Below are 20,545 nucleotides of genomic sequence, written 5' to 3' on the forward strand. Positions count from 1 at the left end.
CTCCATCCTCTGCTTGGCAGGGCAGGCAACGGAGAGATGGCGTGTTTCGTTTGCTTGGAACAGAGAACCCTGAGTCTGCAGCTGAGGCGGGTAGGCTGGCCATTTCCCAGGAAAGGGGGATCCCTGCTCAGCCCCCCTCCCCCACTCCTGTGTCCCTCTCCGTGAGTCTTCAACTCCCTGCATGGATAAACAGAAACAGGCTCAAGCCCTTGTGAGTCGATTCCAAGGAAGCGGAGTGGAATGGAGGGGGCTGTCTGTCCTCGCTGTGCACGGCTGGGTCCGGATGTCCCCTCTTCACCCTGGGGCCGACCAGGCCCCAGACCAGGCACTCACTAAGAGTGAGATCAGAGTGGTTCCCAGAACTCCATCAGTGTAGACACGCCCGCAGGTCGCTAAGGGCATGCTCCGCCTCAAAGCAGGGGAAGCGCTCAGAGTGTGAGTGTGCATGCTTGTGGATCCGGGGAGGAGGGCTCTGGGCCAGCTCCGGCCTCTGGGCAGGCCCCTCGCAGGCTGCAGATCCTAGACTAGAGCCCGGAGACCTGAATCACAGAGCCCCCAGGCAGGCGGGAGTGGGGACGGAGACCCCAGGCCAGGCCTGGTGGTGAGCCCAGTGAGCAAGCAGGCGAGTGTGCAGGCGGGGGGGGGGGTGGGGGCGAACGAATGCGTGGGCACCGTCACTCTGAGGTACGTGCTGGAGACTCCACTCTGCTCCCCGCACTCACTTCTGGCCCTTGTCTTCTGGAAGAAAACCCGAGAGCGTGTGAAGACGTAAGTGCGGGAGCACACATCCAGGCTGGCTCCCTCAGGCCTCCTTTTCTCCAGGGAGAGCCCCACTCTTCCACAGCATCTCTCAGTCGGCCCCCAGCCCTGCTCCATCCCTCTAGACATCCTCGGGGCTTCCATCACCCCACGTATTCCATCAACACCCCCAGAGCATCCGATGTACCTTCTCTTGGTTTCTAGTTTGGTGAACCACCACCCACCAGGAGGAGGTCCGGGAACCAAGGCCACCCTGACGCCTCGCCCATCTCTCGTCCTCTGCTGCCTCAAGGCTTCTCACCAACACCCTCCTGCCCCTAGCATCATGCCGCAGACTCAGCCCACCACTCCCTTCCATGGCTCCCTAACTGCCATCAGAATAAACCCCAGGCCCACCTCGCGTCGTGAACCCTCCCAGATCGGTCCATACTCAATCTCTCCAGGCCTCCTGCCCCCCTCAGCAAGGCCCACAGGCCTCCGCCTGACAGATACTCAGCCACACCTGGGCACAGCCAGGAGATGGGGCAAGAGGACACCCCTCAACCCCCCGGGGCTGACCCAGCACCCACAGTCCTCTGCAGGGCACACTCCTCATAAATCATGGGGAAGTCACGAGCATCAGTCCTCTGCAAAACTTCCCTAAAAGGCCATCAGGCTGGCTTGGGAACATAACAGGGTCTCCCGTCTCACCCCTGCCCTGGATGCCTTTAGGAGACCCAAGGGACTGCGGCCCTTGGGGCAGAGCTGTCTGGGCTGCCAGCAGGCACACTCCACCCCATCTCTTTGATGTGGGCATAGATGCCCAGCCTGCAGGCCCCACACCACTCCTGACAGCTGAGCATCACACTCACAAGCCAAGCCTCACCAGGACCACAGTCAACATCTCAGGTTATTGGTGGAGGTGGAGGCATTGCCTGGGACCAGCTCCCCCTGGGCCTCAGTGTCTCCCCTCCCAGACCAGCTCTACAGGCCCCAGCAGCCTCCCTACCTCTAGCCTCGCACCCCATCTGCCCTCCATGGTGATCCCAGTTCTTCCTATGCCTCCGCCCTTCTGTGGCTTCCACTTCCCCGAGGACAATGTCCAGGGTCCTTACCTTGGTAACCGAGGCCCCTGCCCCATTCTGGCCTCACCCCTGTACCCTGCACTCTGAGCCTCAGCCCCACTAAAGAGCCCAGCTCCTTCTCCGCCAAGTTCAATCCTCCCCTTTCAAACCTCTGCTCAAACCCTACCTTATCCCCAGCCTGGCAAGGATGCTCCCTCCCCTGTCCCATCCTGCTAGGGGCCCGCTTCTTTCCCCAACCCGGCCAAATCCTCCATCATCCAGCAACCAGCACTGGAACAGTGCTTCTGGAAACAGAGGCTTCTCCCCTTGGCTGAGAAATATCCTCACTTGGGAGTTTTCTCGAGAAAATGTGCGGAATCTCTTGGCCAAAGAAAGTCTTGAAGACGTGAAGCTGTCTAAGCTGCCCGCACCCCCAGGAGGCCTAACTGTGGAGGTGAGCGAGTGTGGCCAAGGTCAAGCCTTCTGGGTGGACCACCCCCCCACTCTGCGCTCCAGCCAGAGTTGGGGGTCCCGAAGATAGAATTTCAGATGACAGAGCCGGCTCCTCCTTCACCTCCCCCAGAGGGTCCAGCGTGCTCAGTCGTGCCCGACTCTTTGCGACCCTATGGACTATAGCCCGCCAGGCCCCTCGGTCCATGGGACTCTCAAGTGTCCGGGGCGGGGGCGGGCAGAAAGAACCCTGCAGCAGGCACAATGCTGTGTCCGGCTCCCCTCCCTGCACCCGTGGGCTGGAGCCTTGCTTTGGCTCCCACTCGCACCAGCTCCACTTTCCCCCTTGGGCTGAGCCCTCCTTTTCCTCCACCATGTGTGATTACCCTGTGGACAGACCTGGGGTGGGCCAGCTTCTCCAGACAGTGGAGGCTGACTTGTTCTGGCCTTTTGAATAAGACAAAATATTTGCAGTACCCAGGAGGGCTGGCCAGCATGGGAGATGGGGGCTGATTGATTGCCTTGGCCCCTGTGGAATGCCAGACACGTGATCTATTTATAGCCCCCCACCCCCACCCCAGGCATCCCCCCCTTGGCCTGGGATACATTCCTGCCAGAGGTGGCCCTTAAGGACCCACCCAGCTGCTCCAGCACAGGCCTGGGCCATCTCTGGGCCTAATGTGGGCCAGCAGCCTGGCCGCAGACCCAAGGCCTTGGCTCAAAGTCCCAGGAAGAGGGAGTTTCTCATCCCTGCTCCCTCCCTCTCTGGGCAGTTCAGAGAGTGAGAACGATCCCACCTCCCTGCCCTGGGAGGTTCCCAGCTGCCTGCTCTTTGAGCCCCTGGCAGAGGCGGGTAGAGACGGACAGCATGCCCCAGCCCACCCCTCCACACACCGCCCCCCACCCTGCCCTTTTGCCCTCCATTCCCAAGGTAAGGCAGACCCAGAGATGGTAACTCAGCAAATGCCCCTTTCACCCACCACAAGGTGGTGCCAATGAGGCTGACCCTGTGTGGTCTGGGGTCCCAGAGGAGGCAGTCAGCGGCTGCCCAGTCTGTGTCTGGGAGGCTGTCCTGAGAGTGCCTGCATTGCGACAGGCTCAGCTCAGAGAAGTCAGAGGGGAAGACCCAGAGGAGGGCACAGCAGGCCGGGCTGGGCAGGGCTGGCAGCGAGCGAGGAGAGCGAGGTGGCCCAGCCCTGAGCGGTGCTCCCGTCAGCTGCCCAGTGAGCTCAGGGGCCCGGCCCCTGCAGTGCAAGACCCTGCCAACACCCACTGCAGACTGGGGGCAGAGGCAGGCAGGGAGGCGGGCTGGAGGCGAGCAGGTAGTGGGTGTTCTGGGGCCTCCACTCACCATCCACGTGCTTCCGGGACAGGTACTTGAGAGCCTCGTCAAGCAGGATGACAGGCAGAGATATCTGGAGCACCGCCACCCACTGGCGCCCATTCAGTGGGGTCACTTGGAAGATGAGCTGAGATGGGGGCGTCTTAGTTAAAGGAAGGAGTGCCCAGAGCCCCCCACACCCACCGCTTCACACACCCCTGGCTACCGTGGACTCCTCACAAGCACGTCTAAGACGTGCCCCCCGTCCCGCCTCCAGATCCGTGTCCCCTCAGTCTCCTCTGCCCCTGGCGTCCTCCCCCGCCCGTCCCGCAGGACCAAGTCCTTCTGTCCCGGTGGGAAGTGGAGGGACGCTGCACTGGCAGAGGGCATCGTCTTTCCTCCTGCCCCAGCCTTGGGGGACCTCTTTTTTCATCTATTTTTTTCTCTTGTTCTGTTCCCCAAGTCTGGGGGGCATGTCCTGAAGTGGGGGACACATCTGGCTGACCAGGGTCCAGCTCCATGCGGTCATGGGGCACCATCAGGCCTCTCCCCCATCACAGCCACCAGGCAGTTTCACAAAGAGGCCCCAGAAAGGCCCAGCCTCAGAGGGGAATTGGGGCCCTGTGACCCCAGGAGCCGCAGGAGGGGAGCAGCGCTGGGCAGCGACTCACAGGCAGGGGCGGCACAAGCAGAATGAGGAAGTGCAGGGCCATAGACATGGCCACGGCCGCCAGCAGCCAGGGGTTCAGCCAGGGCGGCATCCGCAGCAGTGACTGGTTCTCCGACACGCTGTGGAGGGCACACGGGGCACTCACCTCAGGCCAGGATGCGGGCAGGGCCCACTCTGGTCCCCCACCCATCCCCCAAGTGAGGTGCAGGGAGGAGCTGGTCTGAGTTTGAGCATCGTCCTTTAAGATCTGGATCACTTCTGGGAATGAAGCCAGGAGGGGTGTGTGGCTATTGCCCACTCAGCCCCCAGGGGCCAGTCCTGGGGCTCGGACCCCCTTTCTCTGACCCTCAGCCCTAATCCTGGTGCTTCTACTTCCTCAGACCTCAACCATGTCTCCCTTGATTGCCCGGATCCCAATTCCAGCCCCCGTCGGATCTCAGAACCCTCCTCTGGACCCTTCTGACCCTCAGCCCCCGTCCCAGCCCCCGCTTCAGACCCCCTGCCAGCTCACCTGTTCAGGGCATTGCACATCTCAATGGTCACCAGCACAGACAAGGCCATGGTCGTGGGGAAGCGTGATTCAAAGACCTCGCAGTCAATGCCAGCAAAGAGCGGGTTGTCCTCGGAGCACTTCAGGAAGTTCCTCTGGGGGCACCCAGGTGAGATGGGGTGCAGGCAGAAAGAAGAGTGGCAGGACCAGGGCATGGGAAGCTTCACCGCCCCCCTCACCCTCAGCTTACATCTGAGGACACCGTACAACCAGTGCTGCTGTGGAGAGGGCCCAGGGAGGGGTGCTCGCTCACCCAGGATGGGGACAGAGGGGCTGCACTGTGCCAGGGGGAAGGGCAAGATGTTCTGCGGTGGGGTTGTGCTGAGCAAAGGGGAGAGCAGCTGGTATGAGGCTGGGGAAGACGGCAGGGGGCCCTGGAATCAGGGGGTGAGGGCCTGAGTATCAGAGGTGCAGGGGTTGGGGGAGGCAGTGATTAAATGAAGCCACCAAATGAGCTGGGCTTCCCAGGTGGCCCAGAGAGTAAAGAATCTGCCTGCAATGCAGGAGACCCGGGCTCCATTCCTGGGTTGGGAAGATCCCCTGGAGAAGGAAATGACAACCTACTCCAGTATTCCTGCCTGGAAAATCCCATGGACAGAAGAGCCTGGCAGGCTACAGTCCATGGGGTCGCTAAGAGCCAGACACGACTGAGCGACTAAAGCCAAACAAGTAAATGCATATGAAAATTGATCAGCAAAATTATACTTGAATAGAATTCACCTTTGGCTAGTAGAAGATGAGGCTGTGAGCGTGCGTGCTAAGTCGATTCAGTCATGTCCAACTCTTTGCAACGCGACCCTATGGACTGTAGGAGCCAGGCTCCTCTGTCCTTGGGATTCTCCAGGCAAGGATACTGGAGTGGGTTGCCATGCCCTCCTCCAGGGGATCTTCCTGACCCAGGGATCAAACCCAAGTCTCAGGTCTCCTGTACTGGCAGGCAGGTTCTCGACCACGAGTGCCGCCTTGGAAGCCCAGAAGATGAGGCTACTGGGGCCCCAGTCACGATTATTAAATAAGATTCCATTCACACCTCTCTTGATTTCTGCCACTGAAATCGAGCTCTACCAGACCTGCCCTTCGCTCATGACAAGGCCTAACACATGCACGGTCAGGTGCAGGCTTGCTACACAGCTTCTCCACAATGAACAAGGAGCTCTCAGGACTCGGTAAGGGAGGTGGCGCTTGCCCCTGTGGCCCCAGGGGAGTTTTCTTCCTGCCCCTGAACCTCGCTCTCAGAAGCCGCTGTAACAGGATGCTGCTGAACTGAGGCCCCTCGTGAGAACTTCCGTCTCATTCTCTTCCGCACCACGGGGATCGACATGGACATTCACAACCATTACACAGCTCTGTTCTCCAGCATCTGGCCCCTGGAATCTCCTCTGAAACAGTGATCTTTTTAAGATTAAAGTTTAGAAATGAGGGCCACATGCTGCGAAAATAAGCCTCAAAGAGAAATCTGTAAAAGGATTGGCGGCCTGACCTCCTGCCCAGGAAATCCATCCCTCATTCCCCACATGGCATAAACGTGGGTAGAGCGACTCCGTCAGCCTGAAAGGACTGCTGGTTCTTTCCTCTCTCATGCACGAAGCAAAATGATAAAAGACCATGGCTTGGCTAGACTTCTCTCTTGACAAAGAGATGGAGAGGAAATTTCTCCAAAAAAACTGAGCTCCAGTATTTGGGACAAGTGCACAGTTTTATTTGGCACTGATCAGAGGGCAGAGAAAATGTCCTAAACTTTGAAACCACCCAGCTGACCAAGAAGACAGATGTTCTTTCGGGTTGTGTCGCCACCGTCAGGCCTCACCTCCAGATCTTAGCAGTAAGGACCTTCCTCAAACGTGTACGCGCAAATGCCATGCACACACCTCCCATTTGGGCACACGTGTGGTTGCATCCCTATGCCCGTGCACAGGGAAGACAACGAGAATAGGATGACGTGGAGGTGTTTCAATAGATTAACATCCCGGGACTTCCCTGCTGGCACAGTGGGTAAGAATCTGCCTGCCAGTGCAGGGGACACAGGTTCGATCCCTGGAAGATTCCAACTGCCACAGAGCAACTAAGTCCTGCACGACTGAATTCCACGTGCCCTAGAGCCTGTGCTCTGCAAAAGGAGAAGCCAAGACAATGAGAAGCCCATGCATCGCAATGAAGAGTAACCCCTGCTCACCGCAACTAGAGAAAGCCCACGCACACCAACGAAGCCCCATCATAGCCATACAAAAACAAAAACACCCTGCCCAGCTCCGACCTTCTGGGTTTCAGCAGTGAGCACCTGCACTGTGCCTGGGTCGTGGGCCGCAGTGTGGCCTCCTGCACTGTTTGTTAGAAGGGGCTCAGGGGCTGGAACTTCTAGCTCACAGTTTCATCGTGAGCACCCCTCCCCTGGGGGTGGCAGGCCTGTTTCTTTGGGTGAAGCTACTGTTCTTCCTACTCCTCCCTGGCTATTTCCCATTCGCCTTCACCTGTGAGCCTCCCTCTGGGTTTCATTAACATTTACATAGCTCTTGCCACGTGCCAAGTGTTGGTTTAGGCACTTTATACGGGGTAATCAGGTAATCGTCTGGATAGCCCCATGAGGCAGGGTCTATTGCCCAGTTTATATGGGTGGAGAAGTGAACAGAGAGGTTAAGTAGCCTGTTCCAAATCACACAGCTCGTGTGTGATAGAACCAGGGTGTGAACCTGGGCAGCCGGGATCCAGGATCTACTCTCCTGACTTTATTCAGCATTCCTCCAGGAATGCTAGCGGGGCTCCGGGCACCTCTCCTGAAATTCCAACACCTGCAGCTGAGAGTTCTACTTTAGGTCTAAGTCTTGACCACCTCCAAGTTCCACAGCCTCCTGCCTTTTCTCTGCGGAAGCATGGCTCACTGTACAGTGTGACCGCCCATTTCCCTGGCTCTCTCCCCCACCAGACGGGACACTCTCTGCAGATACTCTGCCATTTCAGTCACCACCATTGCTCTAGCAGTTTGTGCCGGGCACAGTCAGTGCCTAACAGCTGCTTCTCGCCCAAGTCGATAAATGAGAAATGGAATGACCCGAGGACAGCTGGGAAGGCGGCCCCAGGGGGACTGAGGACGGACTGGTTGTGGGTGTGGGATGTGTGTCTAGCAGGACTCCAGGGGTCTGGTGTGGTGGCCAGGGAGAAGGTGGAACTGAGATGCATATGGAAGAAGAGGGAACTGTTTGCAAAAAGGCAACTGATTTTGACTTCGGACTTGGTGAGTGCACTGGGACCATGGGATATCCCATAGGAGGTATGCAGCTGGCTGTATGGGACTGCTCAGAAGGTTGACATGGGGGGAGGTCCCTGGGGATTTGTGGCTCATAGCCCAAAGGATGGTGATAGTGATGGGACAGGAGGAAGGCTGTAGCAGGACAGTCAGCACGCCCCCACTCTCCACCTGGCGCCCCCACAGGAGCTGCAGGGGCAGGTGTCTCATCCATCCGCCGAGGGCTGGGGGCCACCAGCCTTTGGGACAGGGGTCTGGGCCTAGGCTCTGCACTGCTGCCAGGAGGGGAGCCCCATGGGCTTGAGGGCTGGTGGGAGAAAGAAAGCACCCCCAGCTGCCTGCACCTAGCTGTAAACCCGGGAAAGAGCCCTCACACTGCCCCCAGCGGTGGGGAAGACTGCGTTTCCCTGACACACCCAAGACGGGGGCAGGAGGTCGGGGTCCCTCTCTTGAGCTCTTCTGTCTACTGGAAAATAGACAGGCAAGCACACCAGAGGAAGGAAAGTCTACACCCAGGCAGCTTTCTCCTTTAAACCAGAAACCCACCACTGGCCTGGCCAGAATTGCCGCAACGGTTCTTTCAAGCAAAGGAGATGCGTTAGCTGCTCAGACAGAGGGACAGATGGACAGACAGCAGTTGAGGTCAGGATGGAGGTGGCGTCTCCTTGTTTGCTTCCAGAGCTGGGTGAACTAAGCCAGGCCTGTGGTGTGCACCTGCCAGCCAGGGGACTTCAAGAGGTCAACGGTTTCTTTCCCCAAGAGACAGGTTGGCTATGAAAGCCTGGCAGATTCCTTCCCTCCACTACTGATCACTTCAGCCTGACCCTCTGCCAAAAGTTCCACCACTTAGGTGCTCCGATCACTGAGCCCTCAATGTTTGGGAAGTTTCCCGATAAAGGTAAGGCTTCCGGGCAGTGAAGCCCTGAGGCCCTCTGTAACTGAATGACAGGGGGAGCGAGCAGCATCTTCTCTGGCTCGGGGGCTGTGCTCCTGTCTCTGGGCTTCTGGCAGCTTCTGAGCTTGTTTCCTTAAGTGGTGGGTGTCTACAGGTGTGCAGGGGTGGGGAGGGACAGCCAGTGGCCACCCGTGGGGTTCTGGATGCCCTCTATCCTGGAACTCCAACAACAACATGGGCTGTGAGTTCCACCTCTCAGATGACCCCAATGGGCTTCCTGGCCACCCCTTGCTTACCAGCTGGTAGAAGGTGACCTGCGGGCCCTCGGCATCATATAGGAACCACCAGGTGGCAGCAGCCACTGTGGCCAGGCCGACGTACACTGCGGGGAGGGCAGGGAGAAACTGGCTATGGGGGACGCCTGTGGTTTTCTGGCATCTGTTTCCCTTTCCCCATAATTTGCTGAATCTCTCTCCCTTTAGTGTGCAGCACCTCCCTCCAGGTCAGCAGTGGCCCTGGTGGGCCGTCAGCATCTGCTCCATCCCTGGCCACAGTGATTGGCAAGGAGATAAGCAGTGATACAACATGGGTGGAGAACAGGCCGGAGAATTTCATCCTGTTTCTACAGGAGCCCTAGGATAAGACTCTTTCTTCTGCTTTATTTGGGATTGTAATGGGGCAAGTCTGAGGGCTGGAGCTTTGGCAACCATCCTGCCATCCCAAGGGGCACCTGCGTAAGAATGAAGCTCAGGCCGAGCTAAAATATGACAATGACAGTCTGAGGGCTGGATCCAAACATGCCTGAAGCATACCTCGTCTTTTTAGTTACAAGAGTCCACATATAGTTTCTCTTGACATAAGCCAGGCTGAGTCATATTGGTCAGGAGTTTGTAAGTACAACTGATACAAGGGTCTTAGGAAACTCCAGGAACCCCTATGAAAGCTGGGGCCCCACTCACCTCCAATAGCCAGATATCGGAAGAAGAGCCAGCCACTGATGAGGGCCTCTCGAGGGTTTCGGGGTCGCTTCTCCATAATGTCCAGGTCTGGTGGGTTGAAGCCCAGGGCTGTGGCAGGCAGGCCATCTGTCACCAGGTTCACCCAAAGCAGCTGCACAGGGATCAGGGCTTCCGGCAGGCCCAGAATTGCTGTGAGGAAGATGCTGGAACCAGAGTCGTGGGCTTGAGCCCCCAGCAAATGGAAGGTTCAGCTGCTACTCACACCCAGGCCCGGGAGTGCCCCCCACTGTCTCTGCAGCAGCCCCGCCCCACTCTGCTAGTTCTGATGTGTGTGCACGAGTGAGAAGTGGGTGCATACACTCTGGTCACATTGGGCCATCCCTGAACCCCCAGTCCCAGCTCTGGGGCCTGGATAGACCCGCCCTTTAGGCCTCTCCAATTGAGGACAGGAAACAAGTTCTCTTTAGGACACACACAGACACACACATGTGGACAGTGCACACCTGAGCAGATACACATTTGTTCACAGATGTGTGCAAAAAACCTAGTGCAGGACACACAATCCCACAAAACACAAGCAAACATCTACACGCTTGCCCTGACGTGCACAGATGCAGAATTCTTCCATGGCCAGGCAAACGTGCACTTGCCATTCGCCACAGGCGTCACTCACACGTGAACCTAAGTGTGTACGCGATTACATGCGAGCACAAATCCTCGGTGCTTGTACTCATGCCCAAAGATGAACAGGAAGTCACATGCACACGTGTACACACGCCTCTCACTCAGGCACACACCCTATGTGCACACACATGAACATATTACTGCCCAAAGGTGAGGTGAGTTCTCCCATCTCGCAGGACTCTGAAAGTGGGAAGAAGGTCATGGCTGGAGGGATGCCAAGGGATTTCTCCAGCACCACCCTGGGGACTAAGGTACATCAGGGGTTCTGGAGAATGATGGGGTGTCCCCGTTCCTGCCCACCCTGAGGTGAGACTCTGGAAGGTCCCAGTCTTCCAGGGAAGGACATGGGTCCCATCATCCCTGCAGCCCCATCCCAGAACCAGGCATTCTCCCTGTCCTGGGGATCCACAGCTGGTCCAGAGGGCTGGGAGGACGGAACACAGGGCCTCACCAGACGACCTCGCCGACGTTGGAGGAGATGAGGTAGCGGATGAATTGCTTCATGTTGCTGTAGATGGCCCGGCCCTCCTCTACCGCGGCCACAATGGAGGCAAAGTTGTCGTCTGAGAGTACCATCTCCGCTGCTGACTTGGCCACAGCCGTGCCAGAGCCCATGGCAATGCCGATCTCTGCTTTCTTCAGGGCTGGGGCATCGTTCACCCCGTCTCCTGTCTGAGGGCCAGGTTAGGGGGTTTCACACCCGAGGAACTGCCCTGACACCTGCCTGACTCCCCTCCCTCAGCCTGTCACCAAGGTTAGGGCTTGTCCCCGAGGAAGCAGACAGCTGAATGGAACCAACGGTGAGGTCATGAGCCTAGAAACTGATCTGGGGCTGAGGCTAAGGACAGGGCAGGGAGTGCAGACAAGGACAAAATTGAGAAGAAGGTCAAGTTGAAGGTCAGAGAAGATGGTGAGGTGAGGACGGGAAGAAGGTAAGTCAACATTGAGGGCAAGGATGAAATCAAGGTGGGATGTGGGGTAGAAAATGAGACTTAGGTTAAGGACAAAGTTAAGGTCAAGTCAGGAATGAGGTGAAGGTCATGGCCCAGGTTAAGGGTCAGTTAGGGGTTGTAGTTAAGGGGAAGGTTGGAGCCCAAGGTGAAAGACAAGGTCAAGAATGGACTCATGTTCATGATAAAAAAATTAGATTAAGGGAGAGATCAAGTCCAGGCTATGGACCCTATCAGGAATGATGTCATGGTAGAAGTTAGAGTTGATGTCAAGGTCAAGATTGAAGGCCAGATCAAAGTTGAGGTCAGCATAAAGTAATAGACTGTTGGGGGGCAGTCAATGTCAGGGATCAGATCAGGGTCCAGGTGAAGACTGGAACCCGTATCAAGGTTAAATTGAGTAAAGGATCAGTTTAAGGTGTTTAAGGTTGAGGTCAGGGACCAAATCAGTGTGAAGGTCAAAAATAAGGGCCAAGAACAAGTTTACAGTTGTGGTCAAGTCAAGGTTGGTGCCCAGCTCACTATCAGGTCAACGTAAAGGACGGGGATAGGCTGGAGGTCAAGATTATAAACTGAGGTCAAGAGCGGGGAGTGAGATCGAGGTTAAGAATAAGATCAGTGTTGATGAAGAGGTCAGCAATCAAGAATGAGACAGAGCAAAAACTGAGACCAAACCAAGTGTTCATCCAGAGGGGAAGGGATGAAGAGACTGGTATTACGCAGTGCAATGCCACTGAACAATATGCAAAAAATCATGGCGCTGAATCCCTCAACAACACGAATAAACCTCAAAGAAAAAAAGCCAGACACAAACAGCAAATGCTGTATGATCCCACTCATGTGAAAATCCATGCGAGGCAAAATAATCCATGATGCCAAAAAAAAAAAAAAAAAATCAGAGCAGAGATTGCAACCTGTGGCCTGATGGAGAAGGTGTGTAAAGGAACCTCATGGGTTGACAGTAAAGTTCCCTCTCCTGTGTGAGGGCAAAGTGTACTGATGTCTACAACTGAGTCTGAAATGCATTAAGAAAGATGGGTTAAAAGTGGGTAGATGGACAGGAATGTGATAAAGCAAATATACCTATGCTATTTACGCATTCACTATAAACATCATTTCAATTTCTCTTTGTGCTTGAAATTTTTTGAAATAAGATGTTGGGAAAAATAAGAATGAAGCAGTGGCAGGGGTTGGCCAGTTGCTCTTTCTAAGCCCTGTGGTTAGTGCTTCCCACCATACCCCAGGCCGCCACCTCCCCCCAGGCTCCCAGCTTGTGGCCTCACCATGGCGGTGATCTCATTAAAGGACTGCAGGTTTTCCACAATGCGGGACTTGTGGGCGGGCTCCACCCGGGCGAAGCAGCGGGCTGTGCGGCAGGCATGGCGCTGCTGCTCGGGGCTGAGGTCATCGAATTCGCGGCCTGTGTAGGCCTTGCCCGCCACGTCCTCCGTGTCCTCGAAGATGCCAAGCCGGCGGCAGATGGCCACGGCCGTGCCTTTGTTGTCCCCTGTGATCATGACCACACGGATGCCTGCCTGGTGGCAGCGTGCGATGCAGGCAGCCACCTCGGGCCTCGGAGGGTCCAGCATGCCCACGCAGCCCACGAAGGTCAGGTCCGTCTGTAGGGAGGGGGCAGATGCCAGCGGGGCCTGGACCCATCCTCAACCTGCCACCTGCCCAGCGCTGCAGGCGGACACACGGGCCCGGGGCCCCAACACCCACCTCCTACTGCACACCCACCTCACATTGCAGGTGGGCACACAGCCTTGGGGTCCCAGCACCCACCTCCTACTGCACACCCACCTCACATTGCAGGTGGGCACACAGCCTTGGGGTCCCAGCACCCACCTCGTACTGCACACCCACCTCACATTGCAGGTGGGCACACAGCCTTGGGGCCCCAGCACCCACCTCCTACTGCACACCCACCTCACATTGCAGGTGGGCACACAGCCTTGGGGCCCCAGCACCCACCTCGTACTGCACACCCACCTCACATTGCAGGTGGGCACACAGCCTTGGGGTCCCAGCACCCACCTCGTACTGCACACCCACCTCACATTGCAGGTGGGCACACAGCCTTGGGGTCCCAGCACCCACCTCCTACTGCACACCCACCTCACATTGCAGGTGGGCACACAGCCTTGGGGTCCCAGCACCCACCTCCTACTGCACACCCACCTCACATTGCAGGTGGGCACACAGCCTTGGGGCCCCAGCACCCACCTCGTACTGCACAAACTTGCTGCAGTCATCCAGTTGCATGTCCTCCTTCCTCGGGGGCTTGTCTCGGGTGGCCAGTGCCAAGCAGCGCAGCGTGTCCAAACCTGAGCCCCAATCCTTGACCTTGGCCAGGATCTGCTCCCTGGAGGTGGTGTCCAGGGGTACCGTGCGGCTCCCCACACGGACTGAGCTGCAGCGCTCAATCACACTCTCAGGAGCCCCCTGCAGGAGTGGGACAGGGGAGGAGACAACTCGGTCAGTCGGGACCCCTCCCCTCCCTCCTGCTTAGCTGTGAGTTGAGGCCTAGATCTCAGGTAATTTAGGTCACCCAAGGGGACACACAATAAGGGACGCAACAGAATCCATCTTTAAGAAGGTTGGTGCAGGAACCAAGTGGGCCCCACTGTGAGAGAGCCCAGAGGGTATGGGGGGCTGACATAAGAGTGTGATGCAGTGTGAAGCCCCCAGCAGAACATCCCCCCACCCCGGGCAATTAGCCTGCAGCTGAGAAGGCCTGACGTAGCATTTTGCGGGACAGGGTGGGAATGGCACCCTCCTGCAGACTCCGCTGCCCTGCCAGGCTGGTGCTTCCACGATTCCAATTCTGTAGGGTGCTTTGCATCGGGAAGTGGGCTGAGCCCTGCTGGGGGACCAGAAACAGGGTCCAGCTGAGGGTGTGAGGCATGTGGCTCTGGAGGGTGGTCGTGGGATGCCAGGCTTCTCACTGGCCTTGGGGTCGCACCCTGGACCTCATCCCAGGCCTGGAAAGAACCTCTGAATCCTCCACCAGTGCCTCCTCCCTCTCCCCAAAAGGTACTCCAAACACTAGGGGGCTTTTGTTTGTTTTTTGTGGCCGAGTCACAGGGCATGCGGGATCCTAGCTCCTCGACCAGGGATGGAACCTGAGCCTCCTGCAGTGAAAATGCGGAGTCTCAACCACTGGAATGTCAGGTAAGTCCCCTGATACATATACATACATACATACATACAATATATATACACACACACATGTGTGAATATACATATATATGTGTACACATATGGTCAAACACTAGGTATTTTAAGAAGCCCAAACTCCCAATACAGAAGCTTTTTGTTTTAAAACAGGTTAAACCCCCCCACTGCAGGTTTTAAAGCAGATTTTAAAGATTTTGCTTTAATCTGACTCCTACTTCAGATTCAAAATCAGTGACAGGAAGGACTATGGACGAGAGTCTGGATGGAGCTGTTTCCTTTGCTCCTTAGGACTGTTTCCAAGACACAAAGCACCAAGTGTGGACACCAACCACTTCAACAGTCCCCATCAGAAGCAAAAGGGCTCCTGAGACAGTCTAGCCTGACCCGCTATTCAGACGGAGACCCAAGGCCCACGTGGGAGCACGGTGGCCCCGAGGTCATACGGCAAGGCTGTGCCTCTCAGATCAGACCTGGGACCACAGGGAGGGGCAGGCCTCAGCATCTGGCCCGGGTTTTACCTGCCCAACACCGGGTCCCCCTCCCAGTTCCCTGTGGTAGGCTGACCACCCTCACTCTGGAAGCATCCCTTTGCCAAGGGTCTCCCACCTCCCCCAGTGTCCCACGGCTGCAGGCTCTGGCTCGTCAGAGGACTGGAGAGCAGGCCCCCGGGGACTCCAGGTGTGCAGAGGCCCCAGGCCGGTCGGGCAGGCCCACCTTCACAAACATTTTGCTGCCCTGGGATGCCAGGCCAGGGCGGGTGGGCGTGCAGTACACTGACATGGACTTCCGGTCTCGGGAGAACTCCAGGGTGAATTCCTTCTGCATCAGCTGCTTGATGACCTGCGGGGCCCAGGCAGGTCAAGGCGTGAGGGGCAGGGCCAGCGATCCTGGCTGCTTCCTCGCCAGCTGCTCGACCCTGTGAAGAGCCTCTTGCTCCCTACACGGTGCTGAATCTATCCTCCTCTAACCCCGACATTCAAGGCCTCCATCTCCCTCTCCAGCCCCAGAAATGCCCCAAAGTTGCCATTTCCTGATGAGGCTGGGTAATTTCTGACTCCAAGTCCTTGCCCACACTCAGCTGTTCCTCTGTTTTCTCCCTAGACCAGTCTTACTAGGTAGGCATCTGAGGTCCTTCCTCCTCCCAGAAGCCTCCCAGGACTTCCTTCCCCTCTCTCCCTTCTCCCGATGCCCCAGAAGCCCCAGACACACAGACTGGTCAAGCCCCCCCATGCTGCTCACCGCGTTGCAGGCGCCAGCTCGCTCCACCCGGGAGAGAGCCTGCAGGTCCGTGTCAAAAACATTCATTTTCTCCACCAGGCAAGTCAGGGCCGTCTCCGTGGCCTCTCCCACCTTCTCATACACACCCTTGGTCTAGGGGGGCCCAGGTACAGGGAGTGAGGGTCGGGGCGGCGCCCGGTCCCACCTCCCACTCACTCCCTGACCCCTGGAGCTCCCAGGCGCTGCTGCTTTCCTCCCTCTTCTCTCCCTGAGGCCTCCTATGCCCCTGCCCCCACCACTCTTCATGGGCTCACAACAGCCAGTGCCCACCCAGGTCACTGCCACCTCCCTCTTGAGCTCCACGCCCACTCATGCAGTTGCTGCCTGTTGGACTTGATCCCCTCCCGACCCTCAGCCTACCTCCATCTCTCTGTATGTGCCACTCCAGTAACTGTTCCAGCCAGAATGGCAGCCAGAAGCTTCCTGAGCTCCTCCCTCTTTCACCTAACCGGTCACCAAGTCCCAGGATTTTGGCTCCAAACTCTCTCCAACTCACGTCTACTCCCCTCTTCCTGAAGCCCCAGCCAGGACTCAGCTGACACTTCTCGGGCCCAGATGAACACACAGGGCTCCCTGGCCCTGGTCTTGCCCAGTCTGTTCTGTCCTCCACACTGAGACCTAGGTGATCTTCTGTGAATGCAGATCTGACCATATCACTCCCCTGCTCTAAACCCTTTGCTGTCTGTCTGCTGCCCTCAGCTGGGCATCAGACTGACTTGGTCTGGCCAAGTGCCCCCACTCAGGGGCAAAGAGCCTCCCATGTGCACCATCCTTCTGCTCCAGCCACAAGGAAGAGCCACAAGGAAGGGTTCACCGCCTAGATCACATTAGGTTACAGTGGCCTGTGGGCTGTTTCTGGGCTGTGCCTTTTGCTTTAAACACTTCCTAGTGATTGTCCCCTAAACCTCTTCTCCCAGGCACCCCTGGCCTTTCTACCTTTTACATTACAGTCCCCCACAGCCCAAGAGCCCCAGAGCAAGGTTCTAAAGCCAAACTGAGGAAGAATGAGGGGCAGTGTGGAGGGGACGGGGATGGCAGTGCTCCTGGGGTGTGGCACTCCCAAGGGGCAGGGATTTCCAATCCTGGGAGCTTGGATACTCTGGGAGAAAGGTCTGTTCTAGTGCCTGGATGCTAGGGAAGTCACTGAAAGTGGGTAGGGGCCCACCTCGTTGTAGTCCAGTGCTGAATCATTGCACAGGGCACAGATGGTCGCCAGCTCCACCAGCCCATCAAACTGCCCGCAGCGCACTCGCCGCTCTCCCTGACGCCTGTGGAGCCAGAGCAGTCAGAACTGGGTTCTTGGCCCCATCCCTGGGCAATGCCCAGTATCTTGGCCGCGCCCCCAGGAGGCCTCGCCAATGACAACTCTCAACAGTTGTCCTACGTAGCCCCGCCCACCCGTAAACCCGCCCACCTGTGCCCCTTCGCCGAGCACTCACACTTCGCCCTCCGGGGCATACGTGGTGCCCGAGATGGTGAACTCGTGCAAACGGCAGGTACCCACTCCGGCCTCGGCAACCACGAACATCTGGGGGGGCACAGGGTGTGCTCATGTGTTTTTCAAACCCTTGTTTCAGAATCCCTAGTAGGACTGTTCAAATGAAGTCCTACTAGGGATTCTAGCAGGTCACGCACGCTGGTGCCCCCACCCCTGTGGCAGCCTGTGGTGCACTTCTGTCGGGGACTAAGGTCTCAGACACAGGGTGTGGGTTTCCAGGGTTTTACGGGAGCAAGGGTAGGAGAGGGGGCCTGGGAGAATGGGAAACCCACAGCCTTCAGCATCACCCCACCCACTCCCCTACCCCAGAGACCTGCTGGAGTCTCAGCCAGACTCCCTGGAGCACGTGGGCAGCAGCCCAGGATCTGGGATCGAGTGCCAAGGAATGAAGAATTCCTGCCTGGGCCCTTCCCAGGTCACTAGAGCTGGTGTATCAGGTGACAGGCACTGACCGCAGAGTGTCACGGTGGAGCAGGATTAAAACCTGGGTCCAGGCCTGGCTTGGCTCAGATGCTCAGGCTGTACTTGACCCTCCCCTATTTCCTTTATGGTCACCTGGCAGGGTTTGCACACCCAAACTTCAGATGAGGAAACTGAGGTTCACAGATGGCCTGCGAGGCCTGCCAGGACCCCACATGTGTCCAAATGATGCATGTCCAGCCAGGCTTTGCTGCTCTGCCCCAGGAGAACCATGGGACTGGTTTTCTCCATGTCACTTAGTGCTCTGCTTCCCACCATGGGACAGCGCACATATTCTCTCCTCCATCTCTGGAGTCAGGCAGTGGCCCAGAGAGGTAGCCCAGCCTGCCGAGCATCACACAGCAACACCCAAGCTGGCTGCAGCCACTCACCCGGCAGACCGACATCTGATTGGTGGTGAGCGTGCCCGTCTTGTCCGAGCAGATGACCGAGGTGCAGCCCAGGGTCTCCACAGAGGGCAGACTCCGCACAATGGCATTCTTGCGGGCCATGCGCCGCGTGCCCAGTGCTAGGCAAGTAGTGATGACAGCCGGGAGGCCCTCGGGGATGGCAGCCACAGCCAGGGCCACAGCGATCTTGAAGTAGTAGACGGCACCTCGAAGCCAGGAGCCGCCATGGGCGGGATCGGCAAAGTGACCGATGTTAATGACCCACACGGCCATGCAGATCACGGAGATGGCGCGAGACAGCTGCTGCCCAAACTCGTCCAGCTTCTGCTGCAAGGGCGTCCGCTCTGGCTCCACGGCAGCCATCTGACTGCGGATCTTACCCAGCTCGGTGTGCAGGCCTGTGGCCACTGCCACACCCACCGCCTTGCCCGATGCAATGTTGGTGCCCTGGCCGAGGGAGGGATAAGCAAAGGGGCTGGTTGGCACCTCAGCAGGGGACCAGGACCCCTGACCCCTTCAGGCTGGGGTTAGGGCTCGCTTCCCGCTCCTTGGCTTTCTCTTTCTCCATGTCACTTGGCGCTCCCAGACAGACGCAGCTATGTAGTCTCGAGTTATGACTGTCATCGCCTGGACAGTGTCAGCTCTATGAAGGCAGGGACTTGGTTTGGTGCCACATTCCCAGTGCCAGCATGGGGTCTGGCACAGAGGCAGCAACAGCTGATATTGACAGCACAGCATAGCACCAACCCATTAAAATGAGGATCATACGCAACCAAAACAGCCACAGAGGGGTGCTGCTGTGATCTCAGGTAAACAGTTTTAAACAGTATTTGCTGAAGAATCGAGAAAATCCGAGCTTAAGTACATCCATTCCCAAGGCCCCAGGAAGATCCCCAAGCCCTGATGCAAGGGCTGGCCAGCATGAGCCTCCGTGTCCTCTCCTGTAAAATGGTCCAGCAGAGGCGAGAGAAACAGCTGTTAAGGGGAGGCTCATAGCTCATCCCCTTCCGATGGGTGCCCCGTGCCAAGGCTGGAGAGGTGGGTGCTGGCAGCTTCAGTATCTCTCCTGCCCTGAGCCATGCAGCTCCTGCCCCCACATACAGGCCCCTCTGCTAAGGAAGGGCTTCCCAGGTGGGACTAGTGGTAAAGAATCTGCTTGCAATGCAGAAGACCCAGGTCTGACTCCTGGATGAGACAGACCCCCTGGAAGAGGAAATGGCACCCCACTTCAGTATTCTTGCCTGGGAAATCCCATGGACAGAAGAGCCTGGCGGGCTACAGTCCAGGGGGTGGCAAAGAGTCGGACATGACTGAGCGACTAAATACGCGTGCACTGCCAGGGAAATGACCTGCAGTTAGCCAGAGCGCCCTCCTTAAAGTTTCTTGTGACGGCTGCTGATGCCTGAGCATGCCCCTTGGTGTCCCCTCCCCATCCAAAGCAGCTTATCCAAAGCTTCCGGTCACCTTGGCGAGGTGCTCCCCTCAAGCAGAGCTGCAGGTGAATATCACTTTCTCCCTTTCTGTTCACTTCTGGGGACACTTTATAACTTAGCACCCAGGGCCACTGCCAATTGGCTTGACCACTCTTTGTGGTTTCTGTGCTTGGCTTCAGGCTGTTACTAGGCAGACCATGAGCATCACTGTTTAGGTCTCTCTGGGGCCACAGGGGCTGATCCCTTCCCCCAGAGCTGAACCCCATCACTCTCCCTGAGCAGACACTCTCCCTGGTGTCTTGTCTTAGGGATCAGTTTTCTTATCTGAGAAACAAATGGTTCCGACATCCTCCACCATTCTGGCAATGCTCGTCTCTCTAGAGGATTCTGTTGAATGACTATACACAAGCTCTGCCCCTCTCCAGCTTCAAGCAGGCTAAGCCTAGCAGGTAGGAGAAAAACTCTGGGGTCAGATGGCCAAGTCCACATCCCAGCTCTGCCGCTCACTGGCTGTGTGACCTGGGGAAATTTACTTAACTTCTCGGTGCCTATTTCCTTGCTGGAAAATGCAGACGAGTATATTTATTTCAAAGGCGATCCAAGCATAAAATAAATTAATACAGGTAAAGGTCTTAGAACAGGGCCAAGCACACAGCCTCCACCAAACACAACTATTATTATTACTAGAAATTTTCACGTATTCTCAATGATTGTGAGGTTCTTTCCCATAGGGCTTTAACTGATTCATCTAAATGCTATTATTTT

At 57.0% G+C, this 20,545-nt stretch overlaps 1 protein-coding gene across 3 annotated transcripts in view; it reads right to left on the bottom strand.

The window, feature by feature from the left end:
* Nucleotides 1–661: 661 nt before the first annotated feature.
* The window catches only part of ATP2A3 (ATPase sarcoplasmic/endoplasmic reticulum Ca2+ transporting 3), a 33,358-nt gene continuing 13,474 nt past the window's right edge, over nucleotides 662–20,545 (bottom strand). The window contains exons 8-22 of one of the 3 annotated variants that reach the window (XM_068978493.1): nucleotides 18,330–18,794; nucleotides 17,420–17,508; nucleotides 17,146–17,248; nucleotides 15,942–16,073; nucleotides 15,417–15,542; nucleotides 13,749–13,967; nucleotides 12,806–13,141; nucleotides 11,024–11,244; nucleotides 9,889–10,091; nucleotides 9,226–9,311; nucleotides 4,755–4,888; nucleotides 4,245–4,362; nucleotides 3,604–3,721; nucleotides 3,259–3,334; nucleotides 662–738 (exon numbers count right to left, since the gene is read on the bottom strand). In XM_068978493.1, the coding sequence (XP_068834594.1) occupies nucleotides 675–738; nucleotides 3,259–3,334; nucleotides 3,604–3,721; nucleotides 4,245–4,362; nucleotides 4,755–4,888; nucleotides 9,226–9,311; nucleotides 9,889–10,091; nucleotides 11,024–11,244; nucleotides 12,806–13,141; nucleotides 13,749–13,967; nucleotides 15,417–15,542; nucleotides 15,942–16,073; nucleotides 17,146–17,248; nucleotides 17,420–17,508; nucleotides 18,330–18,794 (2,490 nt within the window). In that variant the 3' untranslated portion in view covers nucleotides 662–674. Of the gene's footprint in view, nucleotides 739–3,258; nucleotides 3,350–3,603; nucleotides 3,722–4,244; nucleotides 4,363–4,754; nucleotides 4,889–9,225; nucleotides 9,312–9,888; nucleotides 10,092–11,023; nucleotides 11,245–12,805; nucleotides 13,142–13,748; nucleotides 13,968–15,416; nucleotides 15,543–15,941; nucleotides 16,074–17,145; nucleotides 17,249–17,419; nucleotides 17,509–18,329; nucleotides 18,795–20,545 lie in introns of all 3 variants that reach the window. The other 2 variants (XM_068978492.1, XM_068978494.1) reach the window with 2 other exon arrangements.

Source organism: Capricornis sumatraensis, chromosome 8 (genome assembly GCF_032405125.1).
Source record: "Capricornis sumatraensis isolate serow.1 chromosome 8, serow.2, whole genome shotgun sequence".
In the NCBI taxonomy this organism is placed as follows: Eukaryota; Metazoa; Chordata; class Mammalia; order Artiodactyla; family Bovidae; genus Capricornis; species Capricornis sumatraensis.